We start from the raw sequence: 21787 nt of genomic DNA, 5'->3' as shown, positions 1-21787 counted from the left end.
GTGCTCTGTGCACTTCTGAGGCTCGCCTTGGTAGTAATCTGGCCTGAGAGCAGAGAACTGCCCTGGAGGAATATCATACACTAAGGATAAGCTAGCGGGTGAGGAATAACAATTACCAGAGAATGGCTTGTAATCATGCCGCTTTCTACCTAATTCTAACATACATCGCTTGTTATTTTGGGGAAACTGTTCGGTTCGTTTCAAAGTGACGATGACATTCTTCATTTTCTTGTTCCTTTCCCTCAAAATCTAAAAATAGCTGACAAATATAAGCATGCGTCTGTGTGTGTTTTGGGAAAGAGAGCGGTGGAAGCAAGATATGTGCAGCTTGGCCACAAATCACTGTCTTCCTGACTTCACCTGTGTCTTGACATGCAGTCCCAGTCCCTCATCAGGTGACAGCAACAAATTTGTCAACTTAATATAGATGCCATCCCTGCAGAGATGAATCTAAGCGGGTCTCAGTCCCCTGTGTAACGTTTGCAAAAACATGACATGAGGAAAGAGAAGCTTTGCCCTACAACAGCAGACCAGGTCGCCTGCAGCTCCCACAGAGCGTCTTCATAATCAGATTCCTGTCCTCCAGGTCTGGAAGTGTCATTCACAAAGACCCAGTGCCATAAACCAATGAGCAATGATATTCAGAAGAGACGGGACAAAAGATACAGTATTACATTTCAGGGCGGAAATCAAACATTGTATGTAATAGGAATTCTCAATTGCCAGAATTGATAGTGTCATCACTAATCCATTCCTGTGGCAGTGTTGTAATGCAAGACTATAGTCGTTTGATTGGATCTACTCTGAATTATTTATAGATTTATTTTTATTTGATCCTATTCATCTTTAAAGGAATAAACCGATATTTTGTGAACATACAGTATTAATATTTGGTCTCCTACCAAGAGTTTGATCGATGCCACTTTGGTCCATGCATGTATGCTTAATATGAAGATACAGCACTAGCAGCCATTTAGCTTAACTTAGCATAAAGACTGGAAACAGGAAGAAACAGCTAACTTGGCTCTGTTCGAAGATAACTAAATTCCTTTTTACATGTGTATTTGTACTGATTAAAATAAGTAAACATGTTAATTAGTGAGCTGCAGATATGCTGGCATACATTATTATCTTTGGTTAGCTGGTTCCTGTCTTTGTGCTAAGCTACGCTTACTGGCTATAACTTCATATTTACTGTACAAACATGAGAACTGAACATTAACTCTTGGCAAGAGAGACATATTTCCCAAAATGTCCACCTATTCATTTCAACAAAGTTAGATTCAAATTGTGAGGCTTGATTGAGTTACATTCCTTTCCGAGGCCTTTTCTCAATCATTCTCTTGTCCACCCGCCAGACAAACAAACAGGCTTCATTTGCTGATGCTTCATTTGCTGGCATGTGGATGTCTTTATTTCATTTCTGTACCTCCTGGAATGTGTTTTACCTTAATTTAATCTATGAGGTAATGGCATTACTATGTATTATCCCTGCCTTCCATCCCTGAAATAGCCTTTATTCTGCTCGATCTGGTTTTCAACATCAGAAGATGGCTGCTCCCTAAGCAGAAGCAGCCATCTTGATATGTGTACAGTAAGATCTTAATCTAAGCTGTGGACTCAGTTGCCACAATGCTATGAAACTCCAGATACAGAAAATTAGATAGATGAACGTAGATTTACACTCAGGTCTTCTGGTTTACTAATGTTCCTTGCAACCAAATACATTGCTTTACAACTGAAGGGAGAGATAAAGAGTTTTATCTGAAGATAACACAAGAATATAATGTCAGTTTTGGTGAGAACTAAAGTGACATATTTGACAGACATTGCTTGTATCATAAATAAAGGTGCTTTTTTAGATGCATAAGCCTGTGTCAGTTTATGCCTGACGATTTCTACCAGCTTTTGAAAAACTGCTCACTGCGCTCAGCACAGCTCAGTGAGCAGTTAGCAGAGTGCTTGTGTTCATGAATGTGATATATAAACCCTCTGAGCGCAGAATCTTGCAGGTGGGAGCAATGCAACGTAGGACAAATTATATCTTATGTTCAACAGTTGGGCCAGGACGATTTTGTTCTTCTACAAATCATACTGTACCAGCAAATGTCCTTACAGACAACAATATGGTCGATAAAACATGCTGTAAATCTGTCAGTATCTCCTCTACTCACAATCCAACACTTTAGAGACAACATTCACACTGCGTAGGTTTCATTGCTGTCATCCAAACAGACTTAGTGGGACAATCTGTAGTCCTCTGTAATGCTGCCAGTAGTGCACAACCTTCAAAAGGAATGATGCTTCTTGGTTGATTATCTTAATAATGGCAGTATGTATGAAGTATTTGGCCTTAACAATTTTAGAAACCTTTAAAACAAGCAAACAGGAAATAAAGCCCCAAATGAGGACAAGGCATCCTGGGGCCCTAAGCAGGCTATTTTTTAATTATTGTACCTGCTGTAGACAAGCCTGTCTCTGCTGTCAACTATCGAAAAGGTGCAAAAAAAACTTCCACAAATCAGGTGAACGCACATCGACACACACACTGGCATGGATGTGTTCACCCCTGCCAAGGTGGACTGGATCAACAAGTCACATGGACTCCATGTGTACAACACGGTGTTGAAGGGCAGCTTCCATAATGGCCCCCGGTGAGGCTTAGATGATGGATATGGTCTGTCGCTGGGAGTGAACGCCGCAGCCTGGGGCCACCGTGGGTCTATGGCGTTACCTTCTTTGCCATCTGTCAGCACTGGGTGGGCATAAACCCACGACTTGGGCCCGGAGCAGTACACACCAGGACCACCTTCAACAACACACACCTCACTTTAGGGACAAGGTGGGGAGGTCAGCAAGACAGACGAGTGCTGCGCTGGAGAGCTGTCCATCTACATATCCTGCAACTCAACCCGTTTCTGCTATGATACACATGCATACATGGCTTTCAGTTTCTTCGGCTTGGAAAGGTGGCGACGCCAGGCACTTTCATGACAGAATATATGACAATGACTACAATAAGACCAGCAACAAATAATAATAGTGCATCTGTCAGTGAAGCAAGCCGTTTGATAGAAATTGCGGTTTTTATCTTCAAGTTTAGAGCATCTCAGGAGCATGATGGTCAATTCCATACATCTGCATTGCAGGGGGATCTTATCCCGAGGATTTTTTCTTTCTGTGAATAATTGAAGGCACAACATCCTCACAGGGCACTGACACTCCAAGCTAAACACTGCATTCCATGAGACAGCTATGTTTACCATCCGGAATGGAGTAGGACTCATCACACATCACTGAAGCCTTCCCCCTGTTAATGTGGATCATTCTGTGTTTCCTTAGTAACCTCTCTGTTAGTCATGGATGTGTCTGGTTTCAAATTGGTGAGCAAATTAGAAAATAAAAGTGTGTCTGCTTTTCAGCTGACATTTATTCCTTTTAATACAAATACAAAAAGCAGACCAGAGAGAAAAAAACAATAATCTCTGCAAATCATTAATTTCCTATTTAGCTCCACTCGGTGCAGGCATGAATATTACAATCTGGCTCTGATTTAAACTGATTTGATATCATGGGAAATAAGGACAATGAAGTAGGGTCCGGCTGATCTGAAAGTAATGCTCACTTTGATAAACGTTCGGTAATTCTTCAGAGGAGCACTTCCTTGATTCAAAACATGTTACTGTAAAAAAATGTTTACACTAAATTAGACTTTCAAAGTAAAAGAACAAAATGCTAGCAATTCACTCTATTTCATCACATACATTCAAGGGAATCAAAGCCAAATACTTTCACCAACCACAAAAGAAGGAAATAACAATAAAGAGGATACAAAGAGATGAGGAATAGTTTGATATATAACTTTTCAAAACCATGATTTCCCTTTTTTGATGACAATTCAATTCTAATGTGGGTTATTACCACATCTGGGCGAGAGGCTGGGCCCAGATGTGCATTTTCATTTAATTTAACCGCCATCTGAGATCACTGGTGGACTAATGGAATAGCATTTACCTTCAACAGCCTGGTATCTTTCCTCTATCTCTATGACTTTTAACAAAAAGCAATAGAAATGGTGTGTGCGAGTCGTGATCACATGGCTGACACCAGCACAAACACAGATGGGTACAACTCCTAATGCCATGAAATGAACAAACAAAGTAAACCCATGCTTTTTATTCTGAATTAAAAGGAGCAGAAATATTCATCTTAACTGCCAGCTATTCAAAACACAGTTCTGCCTTTCTTGTTAAATTATGCATTTCTTCCATTAGTTGGCGAGAAAATGGCCTTTTGAATAGTTAATGCCTGTCAATCAAAAACAACTTAATGTACTAAGTTGAGCAGTTTGTGTGTTAAAATTTTGGTCAAACTTAAATGAAATGTAAGGAATCTATTCTCCATTCTCTCAAACTCCTACTGCAGGTAATTAACTTAATGCTGCTGGCATGCAAGTCATAAAAATGACAACGTTGGTCTCGGTGTGGCCTTTTCAGTGGAAAACAATGCATAACCTGGAAGCTAAACTAAAGTACGTCTTACAAGTTCAGGGAATGGGAAGCCCGCGAAAAGGTCTACAAAAGAATTAGTGCAGCAGCTGAAATGACAACTGAATTACATTTAAATTTCTGTCTCATCATAAGTGACTTCCAAAAGTAACAGTATATCTAAAATTAATGAAGACTGAATCATCCTCAAGATCATATCCAAGTATCATATCGTGTAGCAAAATTAAAGAACCTGCACTCCATAAGTGCCGTTGCCTGAGTAGTGCTTAATACCCACGATGAGTCTCAGATCTGAGTATTGATGCATGAAGGATTAGTATTAAATCTAGGCTGTGTAGATTTATTGCAGCCTTAGCTTGTAAAACAATAAACCCTACCGGTATCAAGACAATCACAACAATGCCTGAAGGTACTAGCAGATAGAATAAAAAGAGACATAGAGCACGGATAGTAAAAGAGAAGCTGCACACTGAGCAGTTATTGGAGACTAAGTTGCAGAAGATTTTTCACCACAAGATTACTGTGACACTAAGTTTATTATAGTGTTTTTGTAAGAGCCAGGGAAGAGGCTACAGGGTGCTCAAACACTGCACTGAAAGTGTAGCAGTGCGGCATGCCAATCTTCGATTATCCCTGTGAATTATAGCGAGGCCAGGTTTTTAGCCCCTATTCTCAGGGCCCCAGATAAACAGAGCCACTACAAGCCAGTTCAGCCGGAACTGAACCATGTGCTGCGAGTGCAAATGAAATGGCCCACACAATGCGTTTTGAATGTTCCTCACTACCCCTGAACGACCATTACACCCACCTCACCTAGGGTTAATTCAGAAATAGAAGGGCCAATTGGCTATTTGTTGGCAATGATGTGACATAGTGGCCATTCGTTCCCTCTAGGGACAGGCTATAATCTGCATTTATTGAATGCAGCGACAAGCTCCGAAACAGAAATTGCAGTCTGCAGAAAGGCTATGAAAGAAATATGGCGCGCATGAAACGTCCCATTCTACTGTACTATATTGGCCCAAACAAGATAACGCTTTGAAAAAGTGAGAGTTTGATATTCAAGCACCCTAAAGTAGAAATTCTAATGATCTTGGCGATGCTCTGACTTTCACATTAGCTCCACCAGCAGGTGAAAGTTTTAATTTTTCAGGGAAATACCTCGACATCTAACGATTGTATGATTGACACATGGTTTGTACCGACAGTTATGGCTGCCAGACAATGTCGCCTGACTAGTGATCCCTTGACTTTTCCTCTTCCACCACTGTGAGATTGATGTTTTTGGTTTTGAGTGAATTTAGAAAACTATGGTTTGTGGTTGGTTTTATTGTACATTTTATGACCATGTGCTATATTTGTATATCGCATAACAAAAAGGAATAAGCAATATGAAGTGGAATTACCATATTCAAATTAAATGACTTTTTTTAATGGGAAATCACTCTTGTGTGACTGCTACATTGAGTCACTTGTCATTGAATAGTTACCAATTATATTATAAAAACAAAATAAAAATGAATGTGTGGATATTATAAAAAAGTAGAAAACAGCTATAAACACTGACTTAAGAAACAGTTGTTCAATGCCAAATTTAATATCAACTCACCAGATGTTGTTTTCTACAAACTAATATATTCCAGAAACATAGCCACACAGTATGTCAGTATGCAGTACTGACATACTGTGTGGCTATGTTTCGTATGTGTACAGATTTCTGATGCAAATTTGGCTAAACAAAATAAATTGAATTGTAAGACCTTATAATACAACATTTTTCACCTGGAGTTTTATATCCTTGTGTCTCCATGATGCTCAAAACAACACCACATTTAGAGGATGTTGCTGCAGACGGCACTGGAGGTGATGGCAGCCTCACACTATGGCCGCTTGTGAGATTTATATACTGTATGTCTGCTGGCCAGAGTTGATAATACAGAGCAATGCAGGTGAGGATCCATCACTGTCAAGAGCTCTCAGTGGCTCTTCCAGACAGAAGGCCTTCGTCTTTTTTTAGCTGGGAGGGGAACAGCTACAAAGGGCGCTATCCCTTGAGTGGTTTTGATTAATCATCATCTGGTGTTAAACGCTATCTTTCTACAGCTTCTACATTTTGTTCACTATCAATTCAAAAAGCTGTTTTTTAGCAATTCGTATTTATTAAATTCATCCCAATGATATTCAGCACTTGCACATTTGTCTAGTGACATCCTGCATGGACTTTCACCGAGAGGTAATTTTTGGGATGTACCAAATAGTTTGAAGCTCCATTCATAACATTGTAATTTTAACTCCAAATTAACATTTGAATTCTGCGCACCTTTTTGCGTTTCATTCTGTTAATTCTGTATTTCTTGCAGATAAAGATGAGGTTACACAATATTATTAGTTGTATTCTATTTGGAGAATAACATTTCAGTTAGTTGGTTGTGTTGTTTCCTACTTTGATCCAAACAAACATTTTCAATAGCTCTAAAAGTCAAAATATATTGAAAGATACATGTAAAATTGTCTTTTCCAACGAAATATTCTGCTTCAATCCATATTAGTTTCCTTATAAAAACAAAAAGTTGTCACTATGGACAATAACTTGAAAATCTAATGACACCATGAATTACATCTGTATAACCACAACAACATCAAATCATATTTTTCTTTTTTATTAGTGCGATAGCACCATACAATAGGTCGCAGGGCCGTAAAATAGAGCTATCACAGAGATTAAACTGATTAAAACATTTGCTTAAGGACCATGGAGACAGATTAACAAGAGCGAGGTCACTATTAAACTAATAGTGCCTGACCATCGGCAGCCAGTGGTGTAATGCATTTATTCAAGTGTTGTACTTAAGTACAATTCTATGGGCTTGTCCTTCTAATTATCAGCTATTTTATACTTCTAATTAACTAAAACTCAGAGGGAAATATTGTACTACTACTACATTGCATTTAACACAGTTTTTCTTATTAGGATGTTTTTTAAACGTAATGATCCTATAAAACACAATGTTATACATATTGTTATAAAATAAATTAAGCCACCCGATAGTATATATTAATTTCAGTTGGCTTCAATTTGGCATGCTGTTTGCATGGTAATGCATTAATAATAATATACAAATAAGTGTTACATATGAAATTAACAGTGAGCATGTGTACTTTTACTTGGATACTTAAAGTAGTTTTTCTGATTATACTTCCATACTTTTACAAAGAGTATTTTTAAACTGTGGTATTTGGGACAATTTGCGTTGACAATTTACATCAGTCGATATTACCAGCAATTTAAAATGTGTTCTCCAATTACCAGAAAGACAGTTTACTTTGGGGAATCACTAATTTTCCCAAACAATTAAATAAAGCAGAGGTAGGATTAGTCTAAAACGTATCTTTAGACAAGCGAAGCAAGGAGCCCGTCCAGGTGCATGCGTACGGTAGCTGGTCCATTGTTTGTGACTGCATGCAGAAGTAGATGGTTAACAGTACAGGTTTAATTGGATGTGATCAAGGCTCCGCTTCAGGGACAGTCAGCCTCATACAGTAAGCTACCTTCTCTACGTAGGGCAGGAAGCATGGCGCAGAAAACGCCACTTCAAAGACTATTTCATACAGTGTAGAATGTTTTAGTTGGGAAACCTCAAGACATTATTTAAAATAAAGGTAACATCAAGACTACGCCTAATTAGTGTCTCTGTATTTGAGTGGGTTATAAGTCCTGGAATGGAATCAATCCAGTATACCTTAAGTAAAGGGGGAATTCTAATATCTTAGAATAACAATTCTGACTCATCAGCTTTTCCCATGGTGCATCTCTGCACTGAGTAGACAAGTGAGCTCATAGAGGGTAATATTCTTTGTTAATAAAGCATGAGAGGACACCCAGTGGTTTGAGAATAATGACATTAGTATTTAATACAATAAACCCCCAGTTGAACATTTCAATAACTTTTTGATAGGGCACCTGAGAAGCCAGAGTCCCCCCAGACCCTTTAAAATCATTACACTATGGATGATTAGCACTGACTACCCTTTAGGAGATAAGTGGGCTAGTGCACAAAGACATATCCTACATCTACAGCGCCAGAGTTACTGAAAGGTTTAATTGTGCTGGCATTTTGACCATGTGTGCACAGCAAGCAACTTCTTTTTTTATTGAAGGCATCTATCGACAGTAATCAGCTAGAAACTAGGGAATAATGTAAACTGATTACGAAGATCCAGATCGGTTTCATTGAGTATCTTTTAACGAGACAGTGAAGGGAAAAAAATATGTTCCAAGTTGATTTGTGCATTGAATAAAAATGATAGAACAATCACATCACATTGTCTTCAAAACATCAAAATCCTTTTATTTTCTCTGTCGAACGTCCTGCACCCAAGGGTGTGTGTATACATTTATCCATCCATTTCTTGGGGTAGTTTCATTCATATTAAACCACACTTGAACATGATACAGTATTCTCTACTATCTGCTAAATACTTCACTATGTTCACCAGCTAGTTGCAGTCGCTAATTGTAAGCTGTGGGTTCCTCAATATGAGTGAACATTACCAAACAAAGTCATGCGATCCAGTGTTATTAAAACCAATTAGATTGTAGGTGCTTTAAATGCTAATACTGAAAGCAATAGGCGTGAGCCATGCCACCTGCACTGTGGCCGGCCAAACTCAAAATGTACGCGTCTCAGTAATGTAAGGCTCTCCGGATATAAAAGAATTCAGTGAACTGCATTCCCATCAGAGTGGAGACTGAACAGATGGACAAATAAAATGCTGACTATTCAAGGTGAGAGACAGTGATTGCACCATCTCTTTTTACAGAGGCCAGACACTACGTCTTACTCAGTGTAGCGTCCTGAAACAGTAATGTCCTACCGCGAGTGGTCTCCATGGGACGGGAGTCAAGTTGAATCAAACTGAAGGCATTGACATCTCCCAATGCACACGTTTCTGCATGCTTCATTCATCTCTGCGCCTACATCACAGGGCAACTCTAATCCGATGACCTTTCTTTCTGTATGAATGCATTAGATACCACCTAAACCAACAGGTCAGCCTCCACTAATCTCCTTTTCCCCACGTCTTTATATGGCACTTTAAAGGTGAGCTTGTAACAGAACGTGAGAGAACGCCATCTCTAAATAAATGTTGCAAAAAGAAATTGTTATAGTATTATCACTAACCTGCATGAAGCCTTACAACACGACTAACATTTTAAAAAATAGGCACAAGTAGATTCCCCCCAAAAATATCTAACATACATTTGAAAAACAATTGCACGGTACGTTGCACTGCTGACATTAAAATCAATAGCTGCACACATGATCGCATTGAGGCAAACTGTTATTGATTAAACTATTCCATATACCTATCATAATCTGCTTAGCATAAGAGCATAATAATGTCAGGTATCCAAACATCTGATCATATCTAAAGCATGAAATATGGTGTGTGTATATCTCTGTAATACACTGCTTTTCTAAATGATCATGGTCATTTATATCAATTTATTTCTCTCCAGATGAAAAAGGAGGGTACCCATCTCATCAAGCATGTTCCTTTCTGACAATCTTATGGCTCCTTGATGGCAATTTATAACACCACATGGCGCTGGGATATAATTATAGTCTATTGTTTGATATTTGGCCTGCATTACATGCTCCTGCACACAGTTCAGGAATCATGCTGAGTCTGAGAGAAAACCATTCCACTGGATCAATATTTATGATTGTATTATTTGTCAGCATCTGCAGACCTTACACAAACGGTTTAAATGGTCAGAGATTTAGTGATAGAGAGCGAGAAGGACTTAGGGGACAGACGGTAACTTGGATCTTTACTGCTGCTAAGTTTCGAACTGGAAGTGAAATTGTCTGAGGGAGCGTCATTTCATAATACGAGCTGGAGCTTGAACAGTCTGCTGAACTCAAAGAAGAACTTGACATTTTGTTCTGCTTTGAATAGTTGATCTTTTATAAAAGCTCCATATAAAAGCTTAAACCTGCCTTCAATGATACATTAACATTCAAGGCATCTTTCATGCTCATATTTTCATTCTGAAGCAACAATGTGAAAATAAATATTTAATTTAGTTTAGTTCTGAACAATGAAACACGACATTGCACCTCAAAGGCACTGAAACGTTTCTCCTAATATTCCTAAAATGCCCCGAGACATGTGCATTAACTCAATGGGACTGTGGAGGCTTACAAAAGTCATCCCTAAGGTGAAATAATTTTTATTGTGTTGACTTTTTTCAATATGAAGTGAAACACAGCCCTTCCTCAAGATGCTATAATCTTCCTTTACCCAATCCGGTTAATCTAAACCAGTTAAATCCCAAATGATTTACAACGTTTTTTAGAGCTGATTACGTCCTGCCTAAAGGGTCATTTTAGCCTACGACTATTCACTGAATATTTGAAATATTATTCTGTGATTATTTAAAAATGTGTTCTTCCTGCATGTATAGGTCAGTATCTTTATTTGTTCATATATATATATATATATATATATATATATATATATATATATATATATATATATACGGTATACTTGCTTCTTATCAAGACTTCCTTGATAAACTTCATATCATATAAAATGCTGTTTATCAGATTTGAATGTCATCATGGAATAGCTTTTGGCTCCATAAATATGCACATTTCTTATCAATAAGGTTGCTTTTTGATTTGTGTGTACAGGCTGAAATCTTCATGTGGGCCATGAAGCTTCCGTTTTTGTTTTGTACCAACAGCACGTGAACCAATCTTACATTCGGACTTTCCTCTTTCTCTTTTTTTCTTTGCATCTTCTGCTCCATGCTCAGGAATTTCCGGAATATGTTCTGTCAGCATGATTTTTGCAAGCTAATTCCCAATGCAATGATGCAGTAATTAAAGAACACTGTTAAATTCCTATCAACATTTTTAATTATTGTGCACAAAAAGACATTTCGAAATGGCACAATCATTATTTATTAGATTTCTGTTCTTGGAAAGGACTGTGCGAAAGGTCTGGTTGCAATTTGATTTGATAGGACATACGTTTTGTGTTGCATTGTTTACTCACACATTGTGACATCTGAGAAGTAATATGCTGCCCCACTCATGCAGGCAAGATAAAGATGATGGAGGGGACCAAGAGATGATGGATATCTCTCACACGCACACACGCACGCGCACACGCACACACACACACACACACACACACACACACACACACACACACACACACACACACACACACACACACACACACACACACACACACACACACACACACACACACACACACACACACACACACACACACACACACACACACACACACTCACACACACACACACACACACACACACACACACACACACACACACACACACACACACACACACACACACACACACACACACACACACACACACACACACACACACACACACACACACACACACACACACACACACACACACACACACACACACACACACACACACACACACACACACACACACACACACACACACACACACACACCCTAACCTGTGCCTGTGACGCTGCTCCCAATGCTGGAACAACACACTTATTTCCCTTCAGCTTTTAGGTCACAGGATACAAGGTGAAGACAGGCATGACACAATTAAGTACAAGCAAATGCTCCACTATATAAGAGCCTAACGATGAAATGTAATAGAATAATCCAGAATGTGCTTAACGTCATGCTGTGCATTGTGAATATTTCAAAATGGATCAAGTTGAAACAATAATGACATGAGTTTAGAGATGATCTTACCTGCTGAGGCTCTCGTGGCGTAGTCTGTTTGACTCGCCTGCTGGACGCCGTGGTGGTGGTTATCTCCATGATGGACGTGGAAGTCTCTGAGCGATTGGCTGTGGTGCTTGACTGCGGCGTGATAGAAGAGGGCGAATCCCCCACAAGCCGCACGCTGCCCTGGACCCTAATGTTGGGATCTCCCTCTGCGGCCATGTTAAACACCTTCAAGCCATTATAGTAGAGGCCCGAAAGCTGGCCCTGAAAGGATCGACTTCGGTCTCTCTCCCAGCCCCCAATCTGTATAGTGGTTTGGCTGTTGAAGATTGTAAGCTGCCGCCCTGTGGGAAAACAATGTTACATATATACAAGAATGTCGGACTGTGGACTCAGCCACTTCTACTTAACAGGAAAAAAATATAACCACAGAAAGACAGATTATTTGCCCAGTGGCTAATGAGACCAATAAATTGCGGGTTGTAGAGGCAAACCCTGGTAATTTATTGCAGAAATAATGATGAAATGTTTATGATAAGAGAAACAAACAAAACACAGGATTTAGAAAATCAATGCAGCTTTGCTAAAAGGGCAGTCTAACCAAAAATAACAAGAACAAAAAGATTAATCAGAAGTCGTAATGTTTAAACATTAAAAAAGATAACATAATCTTGAAAGCAGACCTTTTGTTTGCAGGAAATTGTCTGGGAATTAAGATAAATATATAAAACGTGTCTAACAAAAGCTAAAAAGGTTTTATTTTGTTATGCTTCGCCTATGTTATTTGTAATTGTCCTTTTAATTTCAAGATTTACAAACTTGGTACACAGCAAGCATGAAAAAAACCCAACGTCTTCTAAAATGGCTACAGGCTGTGAGAATTTGACTTTTCTTGTTTGCAATCTCACAAAAAGCAGGACACACTTCAGGAAATTTGAATCTATTCATCCTTTTAGCAAAAGCAACCAAGGGAAATTAAACAGAGCAGATATGGTTGGGCTAATGAAAAATAAAAATATTTTATGACAGCACTTTTATAGCGCAAAACAGAAGACAAACAAACAAAACATACAAATGATAGGGCTTATTTCACATTTAAAGTGAAAAATATGAATAAGGTATTGAACTATAAAAAACAAAGCATGCACTCAATTTGTTTTATATTACAGTTCCTTGATCTAATGCCCTATACATATTTACAATGTCTGTTAAAGGGACTCAGAATTCTGATGCCAATTCATATTGCTCTCTATTTATCACTGCTAACAGTTTAATCAGAACAGATCAAATGACACCAATTACTGTACATGTTTCCAAGTGTTTCAAATAACACTTGGCAACTTATAAATAACTAAAGAACGTTTACATTTATCATTTAGATGTTTACAGCAAAATGCTACAGTAATTTATAGACATTTTAACAATGCTGATATTACTTAATTAAGTGGATTTAAATTCATATTTACAGTCCCTTTAACCTTAATTTGACAATAAACACGTATTAAAACAGCTGACATCTATAAAATAAATACATTATTATGAAAAGTATGAAACACTACAAACTAAATTTAACTGTCCAAATCATTTTATTTTTATTTTTACTGAACATTTATTTTTTAAGGTTTATTATTTACAAAATATTGCTACAACTTGGTTATTATCAAATTATTTTATCTGAAATTTTAATCAGTGATTTTACCTTTGTCGAGTAGCCATTCGTCAACTACTCGACCAAGTCGGTATGGGATTCGCTGTCTAGCAATCGCCAGGCGTTCGTTATCATTGTTGCCTTTAAAGTTTAAAGAGACATTTCAGTGGTTACAATCTGTAGGGTCAAAGGTTAAATGATCATACTTAATGCTGGAGTGATACAACTGCACAATCTTTTTATATTTAAAAAGTTTTGTATATTTAAAAAAACAATATTTACTAAAACATTATTTTAACAAACTTCACTCATTTATTTTAATTTAGCCAACAAATTAGGCCTATATTAATTGAAAATAAGTGGACTAGCACGCACATGTTTCATCTAGATTAATAGACCTATGTTATCAACCAACCCAAATCACAAATTTATACATTTCCATTACAAAATCTTTACTCAAATATTTCTATCCCCTTTGTCTTTCCCCTCTATAACTTTTTAACTGGCTTTTAAATTAATTAATAACATCATTTAAATGTATTGTTGAATCAACCGTTTATGGTTTAAAGGACAATTTAACTTTAACATATTACAAATGCCCACCCCATTTATAAACAGCCTAATTGACAAGAAATAAGGACCTAATTGCAATACAACAATAAACATAGTATACAATCACAGCATCTGGTTGGAGAAAAGTCAGAAGACAATGTCAAAGTAGGAACATACACAGCACAATCTTCAATGAAACAGCTTTGACAAAAGCTACGAGTCATAAGGAAGGACGGCTAAATATTGCACATTGATGACATCGGAGAGATTGAGATTAATTTCTCAAAAGTATTGAGAAAAGAAAGCAAAAAAAGTGCGACGGAAAGAGCAGCTCAAGAAAAACTCCACTCCAAGATTGGAGGAGCACTTCGGCATTAATGAGGGCAAACTCTGCATCACCCCTTTGTCGAGGCCAATAACCCCTTCAGAACAGAAGACTTTCAGCAAAGTGCCACTGTCTCAGAGAGCTTTTCCACTGGCATTGTCTGCACAGATTGAATTCAGTCGGCTCCATTCTTCCGGCAGATTGACAATGTTTGTCCCATCAACTATATTAATTCAGTTCTGGCAGATAAAAGATCTGGTGGCTAACAATGATTCGGTGGAGAATAGCTTCGAAGGGTAAAAAGTGGCAGAGACGTGAAGGAAAGGAGGTAACTTCGTAACTGATGCTCTCAGTTGGCCTGGTGAAAGGTCTTAGAGGTAAGGAGAGGCATAAAAAGACATTTTTTAATCGCATCAGTTTGAATTAGTGCAGAGGATCAGCTACCAGAAAAGGGTTTAAAGCTCGTCTATACAGCTCCTGGAATTTGGCTGCAGTTGATTGTGCCCGGTTGGAGCACAAAGGCTTGTGAAGGAGATTTAGTGGAACACTTCTCCCTCAACATTGACGCAGACAGATGCATTCTGCATTACAAGAAAGCCACACAGCGAAATGGTATTTTATTTTATGTGAATCTTAGAATTTTAGTTAGTGAGCCACATTTCTGAAACAATGTCCAGTTATCTGATGTGATGCTGCACATTCGGGACACGTTCTGGACGCACCTATTTTTCATATATCTATACTTTTCCCGTCACATTCAATTGAGCAACTTCATGCTAAACAGAGTGTAACCCAAACTCAGCTGTTAAACCTGCACGTGGACGTCATCTTCAACATAAATTTGTTAAAAGCGAGGCTCAAGATGTAAATCTTTAAGAACGGGTATACACAAAGTTGGGACTACAGTTTTTAGCAAACGTCACTCAATGAGACAATAGTGCATTTGCTGGTTAACTATTTTCAGCTGCAGATTAATTCAAGTGTGATGTAGTGAGTGAGCATTTACAGCAGCGGAACTGTGTCGGTGGGATTGACTAAAATAAACTACACTGCCCAGGCTCATGGTAATGAGGGAACATGTCACCCAGTGCACAATATCTTATTGATGTGTTTTTAATAGTTTTTAGACAACAATTGAGCTCCGTGGCCCAGAGGTGTAAATCATAACAGGCTGTATATACACAGGCAATACTTTAAGGAACAATTCCTTGCTGTTTTTGGCTTATTTCATGGGATTTGTTAACAATAAGCGCAATTTAGCATATCACCAGAAACAAAAACTAAACAGCCGATGTTGAACAGTATTGTAATAACTAAGAATAACTGAATAATACATTAAACTCATTCTTCAGCGAGAAAATCACCAAGCTTCCTCCAGGTACGTGGATGTAAAGCACACCAGCCTCCAGTTGCTCCCAGCTCATGTTACGTCTACCCTTCTGCCTGCTGTTGAACACACACTGGATTTCCCTGATGCAAGGCTCCTGGAGCTCTGCACCACCGAATTCTCCGAAGCACTGTGCATGATGGAAATATTTCATACAAACAAAATTCCTAAACAGACAAGCAGGGGTGCGCACACACAGCCGCACTTCCTTATATTTTTGATTGTGTTAATTTAATGAGTAATCCATGAATTGCTGTTGTCATGGAGTATTTATGGGCTTTGCTAAATCCTGCCACCTCCATTTGTCAGTCATGGGGTGTTAGTTACGCCACCTCTCTGTTTCCGGCTACTGTGACACCTTATCTGAGGAGAGGTCACCAGCAGACTGGGCTCAGGAGAACAGTTAGCCTCCAGCTGTTGGGAGGACGGAGAGGACACATGAGTTACGACTGAAGGAGAGCAACACTCATTTCAATGGCTTTGATTAATTCATTATTCATTCAAGTGAATTTCATTATACAATTGTTTGCTTTGTTCCGTAAAAGCAACAATGTATAAACATGGTTATCTTTTTGTATTTCAGGAAACGCTGCTCCGAAAATGTTGTACTACTACTAGAAAGACAATCTCAGATGGGCAGGTGCACACACATACAGTAAACACACACTTATCCTCACACAAAGCGTGCCGCTGTGCCAAAATCCTCTAGTTTTGTGCAAAAACATGCTCCATTTTCAGAGACAGTAGCGCTTTATCCGTTTGGCTCTGCCCCCCGTGGAACGCTAAGTCTATCCTTATTCGGAGGTTAATTAAGTGTGGATATAATCAAGGTCTGATCGCGTATTGATCCTCACTATGGGACACCAGAGTGTTAAACAATGCTATCCCCTGGGCTTCGATGCAGCAGCAGAGCCCATTCATCCTGCCTGCGAGCGCAGCCTGTGACTGCTGCTGAGCGGTGATTTGGTTTGGTATGGGACACCCTGGCTTATCTCCTCCGCCAGACAGCAGCGATTCAGCTGAGCCGTCCCAACTGACCCGCTTTGCCCTCACTCACTTGTTTTCTTTTTTGTTAATAAAGTGGTCAGATAAGGTGGGAGCTTTATCTCATTACAAGCTCGTGGACACTCGCCACATTAAATGAAAAAAATATGCAAATGCTTCCTCTGTTCATGGAGCCGGGAGGATTAAAGAAGGAGGAACCTACACAAATCTCACTTTAATTTTTATTATTCTGTTTCCCTTTTTTTTCTTCTTACTCTGGCAGCCATTGCACCATTTTTAAGTACGCTCAGTGATGACTGCGTGCACAATGGGCTGAAGAGGCTGATGGCTAAAACACAGAAGAAACCCGAGCAGATAGGATGGAGCTCTGATGGATAAAGCTTACCCTCCTCCCCTCATATCCCACAAATCAGACTCCACACAGCAAGGTGGAAAAACAGAACAGAGGATGAGATCAACAGAGGGGGGGGGGGCTGCACAGATAGGGGTAAAAAGGACAGAAAAAAGATGGAACTCAGAGCTGAGGGGAGTGCAGGGAGAGACAGAGAGCTCTGTAAGTGCACACTCTGATACCAGTAAAAGAATAAGGCCAGGGACTTCTCCATTATCTGTGTGCGCAGCGAGTGTTCATTGGGTGCTCTGATACCGCGCCGTACCCTGCGGGCCTGGCAGCACCATTGTGATGGTATTACTTCCATGGCCAAGACTCGGGAGAAGGGGCTGATTTTTTTGTTGCTGCTGCTCCGCCTTTTGTGTGCACTACAAAATAAAAGCGGGGCAAAAATAAAGGAAAGAGAACCCGACTACAACAAATACAAGGCTAGTTATGTGTCTGCGTTTAGCATTTTTAGATCCTACTAATTGTGCTAAAGACTTTTAATGGACCATAAGTATGCAGCAGTATGACACTTTTTAATGAGATTACGAGGGCAGCAATATAGGCCGTGGTTGAAGCAATTATTTCCTTGCTTTGAGAATGATCGCTGCCTCTCATAATCGCCTGCTCTCTGTCATTCTCACTCTCTGGCCATCAATTTTTATCTTTGCTGTCTACTCTTATTATAATCACTGTTGTTCTGTGAGTGGCCTAAGAGTGTCTGGGAGCTGCTATTATGAGTGCGTTAGAGGCATACATGGATACTAATGAAACTACAGGCGAGCTGAGAGAATAATGGCTTTGTGTGCTGGGGGTGAGGGGAGGAACTGCGCAGTAATTGTGATTGGATGTAATTAGTCTGCTACGAGCCTAATAAGGTAGCTGGACTTGGCATTGTCACTGATGCATGATTGGAGAGGATGAGATTGGTCATTTCTCCCCTGCAGCATTTATAACTCAGCACTTATCATACGTGGAATTCATTATCTAGCTTTCTAAATTTTACAATACGTTGATCAAGAATTCAAAATAGAGATTTTTTTTCCCCCTTACAATATGTTCTCCACTAAGATAAGATATACTGCTTAATGTTTTTAATTACCAGGCATTAAATAGTTTTATTAACTTTAAAAGCTACGGGATGCAAGTGATCTTGAGTGATAGGGTTTTACCAAGTGATTAATTTTCTATTGAGCTGAAGCCAACTCCATCATATTTCCCTCTGAAGTATGACAACCTTTAATAAGAGGCACTTCACATCAACTTCAGTGCTGCACAAAAAAAAGTAGTTTTCATCAACTTCCTCTAGTTTATGAGCAGCGCATCTGGATGTATCATAGGCGTCTTGGGGACTGAGGGTGTTTGTTGTTTGAAGATTGAGATCTTAGCATCGAGGCATTTAACCCTGCTGTGCATTCTGCCATGTCCACAACATGTCAAAATCCATTAGCTTCCATTTCCACCTGAGGCAAACAGCAAAGATTGAGTCCCAGTCATAAAACCCTCTTTCATTTGGATGAATGCACTGGTCATAGCTAAAAAGGTCACCAAACATTAAGCAAAAGGGGAGAGACGGGTTGAATTTGTCTTCCGTTTGTCCTGCTGCCCAGCCACTTTATGCATGCTCACAATCTAACAGATTTGGATTTGGGGGTGCAGTTCTTACTCTTGTGGAGTAAGCATTACTATGCAGTCATATAATAGTCACACTTCTTCAATACTCTGTAGGTTTTGTCAAAGCCTTTCAGCAGTTAAAAAAAACACAAGTGCAGTGGCATTTAAATTCATTTTGATACTACTAACATCTTGACATTCTGCAGAAACACACCAGGGTTGCTGAGTTGTTTTCCATTTCCAAAAGTAGATTACTTCATATTTTCCGAAACAAAAATAATTACATATCTTGCATGTTCCCCGAAATGAATCTCCACTTTCCAGAGACATAGTTCCATCGATGTAGTTTACCAGTTCCCACTACACTAGAAAAGAAAGTGCCAGTATGTATTTCCGTCATAACAGGTGTAACTTATAACAGTCATACTTTCAATTAAATTACTGAACACTCGTTACATGGGCCAGTCATAAGGGTATTCATATTCTATTATCATGTAAACTGTGTGTATGGAAAGTGCTACACAAATGAATATGATTATTGTTATAAGTCATTAGTAATGACAGAGAAAACCAATGCAACTTCATTTTTGTCGATGTTTAATTGTGGTGTATGCTGTGGAACTTATAAACATGTAAGTGCATATTCATGGTTAAATGTAACTAATCATCTGCCATCTAATTATGAGTAAACAACAGATTCATTAAAGGCATTCATTGAGTTTGAGTAGGTTATTAAAGGTGTGTCCACCCTGTTGCCCAAATTCAATCATTCTTCGCTATTGGCAAATAAATAAATATTGAAAAGGCACACGATTACTTGCCACAGTAAAAGTGGTAATTTGTCTGTAAATAGTCTATTGATTTGCCGTTCTGTGAGCATACACTGTAGGTGGATGATTTATTTATATGGGAAATATAATGCAGACATGTTGACAGGGTGGGTGGATGCCCTTTTATATAGTTTATATTTTAGACTATGGGAGAGCTTAAGTGCATCCATGCACACTGACCTGGGTTGTTTAACAGCATTGATTAATGTAAAGTGATAAACATCAGAGATGAGAAAACAACTCAACAACACTTGTATTATTTGGAAGAAAAAAAGCAATTAAAGCACATGCCAAGTCAACATAAAAAACATCCTAACAGACAAAGCATTACTTGTTGGCTTGATAATCTCTTGGTCATGTTATCGCTTTTTAGCAGTGGCAGATGTAATTAAAGAAGTGGGTGACTCACCTGTGGGGTAGCGCTCAATGACTGGCAGGTCATCCACCTGCAGAGTGGCATTACCCCCACTCCTCGTAAACTTCACTATATGGTACTTTCCGTCATTTACAAACTTTGACGTCTCCTCAATATTAATGTCATCTGTTCCGACATTAAATACAACGGCAATATTTCCTTTTTCCTGAAAAGAGAAGAACACAGAAAAGAAAAAAGCTTTTAGTGACAATAAACGTGACTGCTTTGGTAAGGAAAGTGTTGCTAAGGGACAATTCGTACATTATTATATTTTCTCTAGCTTAAGGGACGGTCGTCTAAGTTCAGGGAGGTCGTGATTCATTGTTATTTCTTTATCACACAATTAGTCATTATCATTTAGCGGGTATAACCTTCACTTTATTCTGCATCATAGCAAAAATACCATAAAGTAATATGTGTCCAAAAGTGGTCATGTGTCATATCAAGTCACAGTTCTTGGTTAAAAAATAAAGAACAGATGTAATTCATCCACACACCATAATAATATCTATGAGCTATTATTTCTAAAAAGAAACCATCTATTTTAGATACACCTTGTTGTGCTTCTGTTCATGATGAAATATGAATTTATATTTTCAGTAATTCTAGGAAGAGGATACAAGTCAATGGTAAGTTATTGCAATATAACGGCATTGATGACTTAATGGCATAAATATGATTGAATTATACAAACTTAAATAAAGCCAGTTTGTAAACAGCACTTATTGTGCATTAGCTGTACTGCACTTTTTAAAGTGGGAAGTCCAGCTTAATGAAAGGAGGCATATGGTTATTGCTTTTTGGCCTGTAGCCCATTTTAAATACATTGTTTGTCCCGCGTTGGCACCGACATTTACCAGATTATAAACGATGTAATCAGCATTTTGTTTTTAGCAAATAACAAATCAAAAAACAATTTTAATCCGAAAAGCCTTTAAACTGTACAATAATTTTAAACTCTTAAAACATATTCTACAAAATCATGATGAAACAAAAATCATGGAAGGAAGAAGATTTCACATGATGTCATTAGTGTAGCTCTTTTCTCGATGTGGTGTTGCTGTGGGGTTCACATCTGTCACCCCCTAGAGCAGCGGTTCTCAAACCTTTTCTGTCACGCCCCACTTTGGAGGAAGAAAAATGTTAAAAATGGTCTATGCTGACTTTTTGATGAAATATCCTTTTGTGACTCCTCCATCTGTGCTTTTTCAAATAATAGAGTAAAGAAAATTGCAATCACTTTCAAGTAAACCAAATGTGCAATCACTTTGTTAGAACAATGCAAATAAAGCTATACATGTCCAAAAAGCACACTGGCAAAGAATTAGCTTATTGGGACTGCAATTAACCTGTTTTGCAC

At 38.6% G+C, this 21787-nt stretch overlaps 1 protein-coding gene across 1 annotated transcript in view; it reads right to left on the bottom strand.

Moving 5' to 3' along the window:
* LOC117743931 (neurexin-1a-like) overlaps window positions 1-21787 on the bottom strand; it is a 227525-nt gene that overhangs the window by 19194 nt on the left and 186544 nt on the right. Inside the window, 3 exon segments of the mRNA XM_034551908.1 lie at window positions 12300-12619; window positions 13975-14064; window positions 20422-20593. Of these exon segments, the coding sequence (XP_034407799.1) occupies window positions 12300-12619; window positions 13975-14064; window positions 20422-20593 (582 nt within the window).

This window comes from Cyclopterus lumpus, chromosome 15 (genome assembly GCF_009769545.1).
Source record: "Cyclopterus lumpus isolate fCycLum1 chromosome 15, fCycLum1.pri, whole genome shotgun sequence".
Classification (NCBI taxonomy): Eukaryota; Metazoa; Chordata; class Actinopteri; order Perciformes; family Cyclopteridae; genus Cyclopterus; species Cyclopterus lumpus.
The sequence above is the reverse complement of the archived record's forward strand: the minus strand, read 5'-3'. Positions and strand labels throughout refer to the sequence as shown.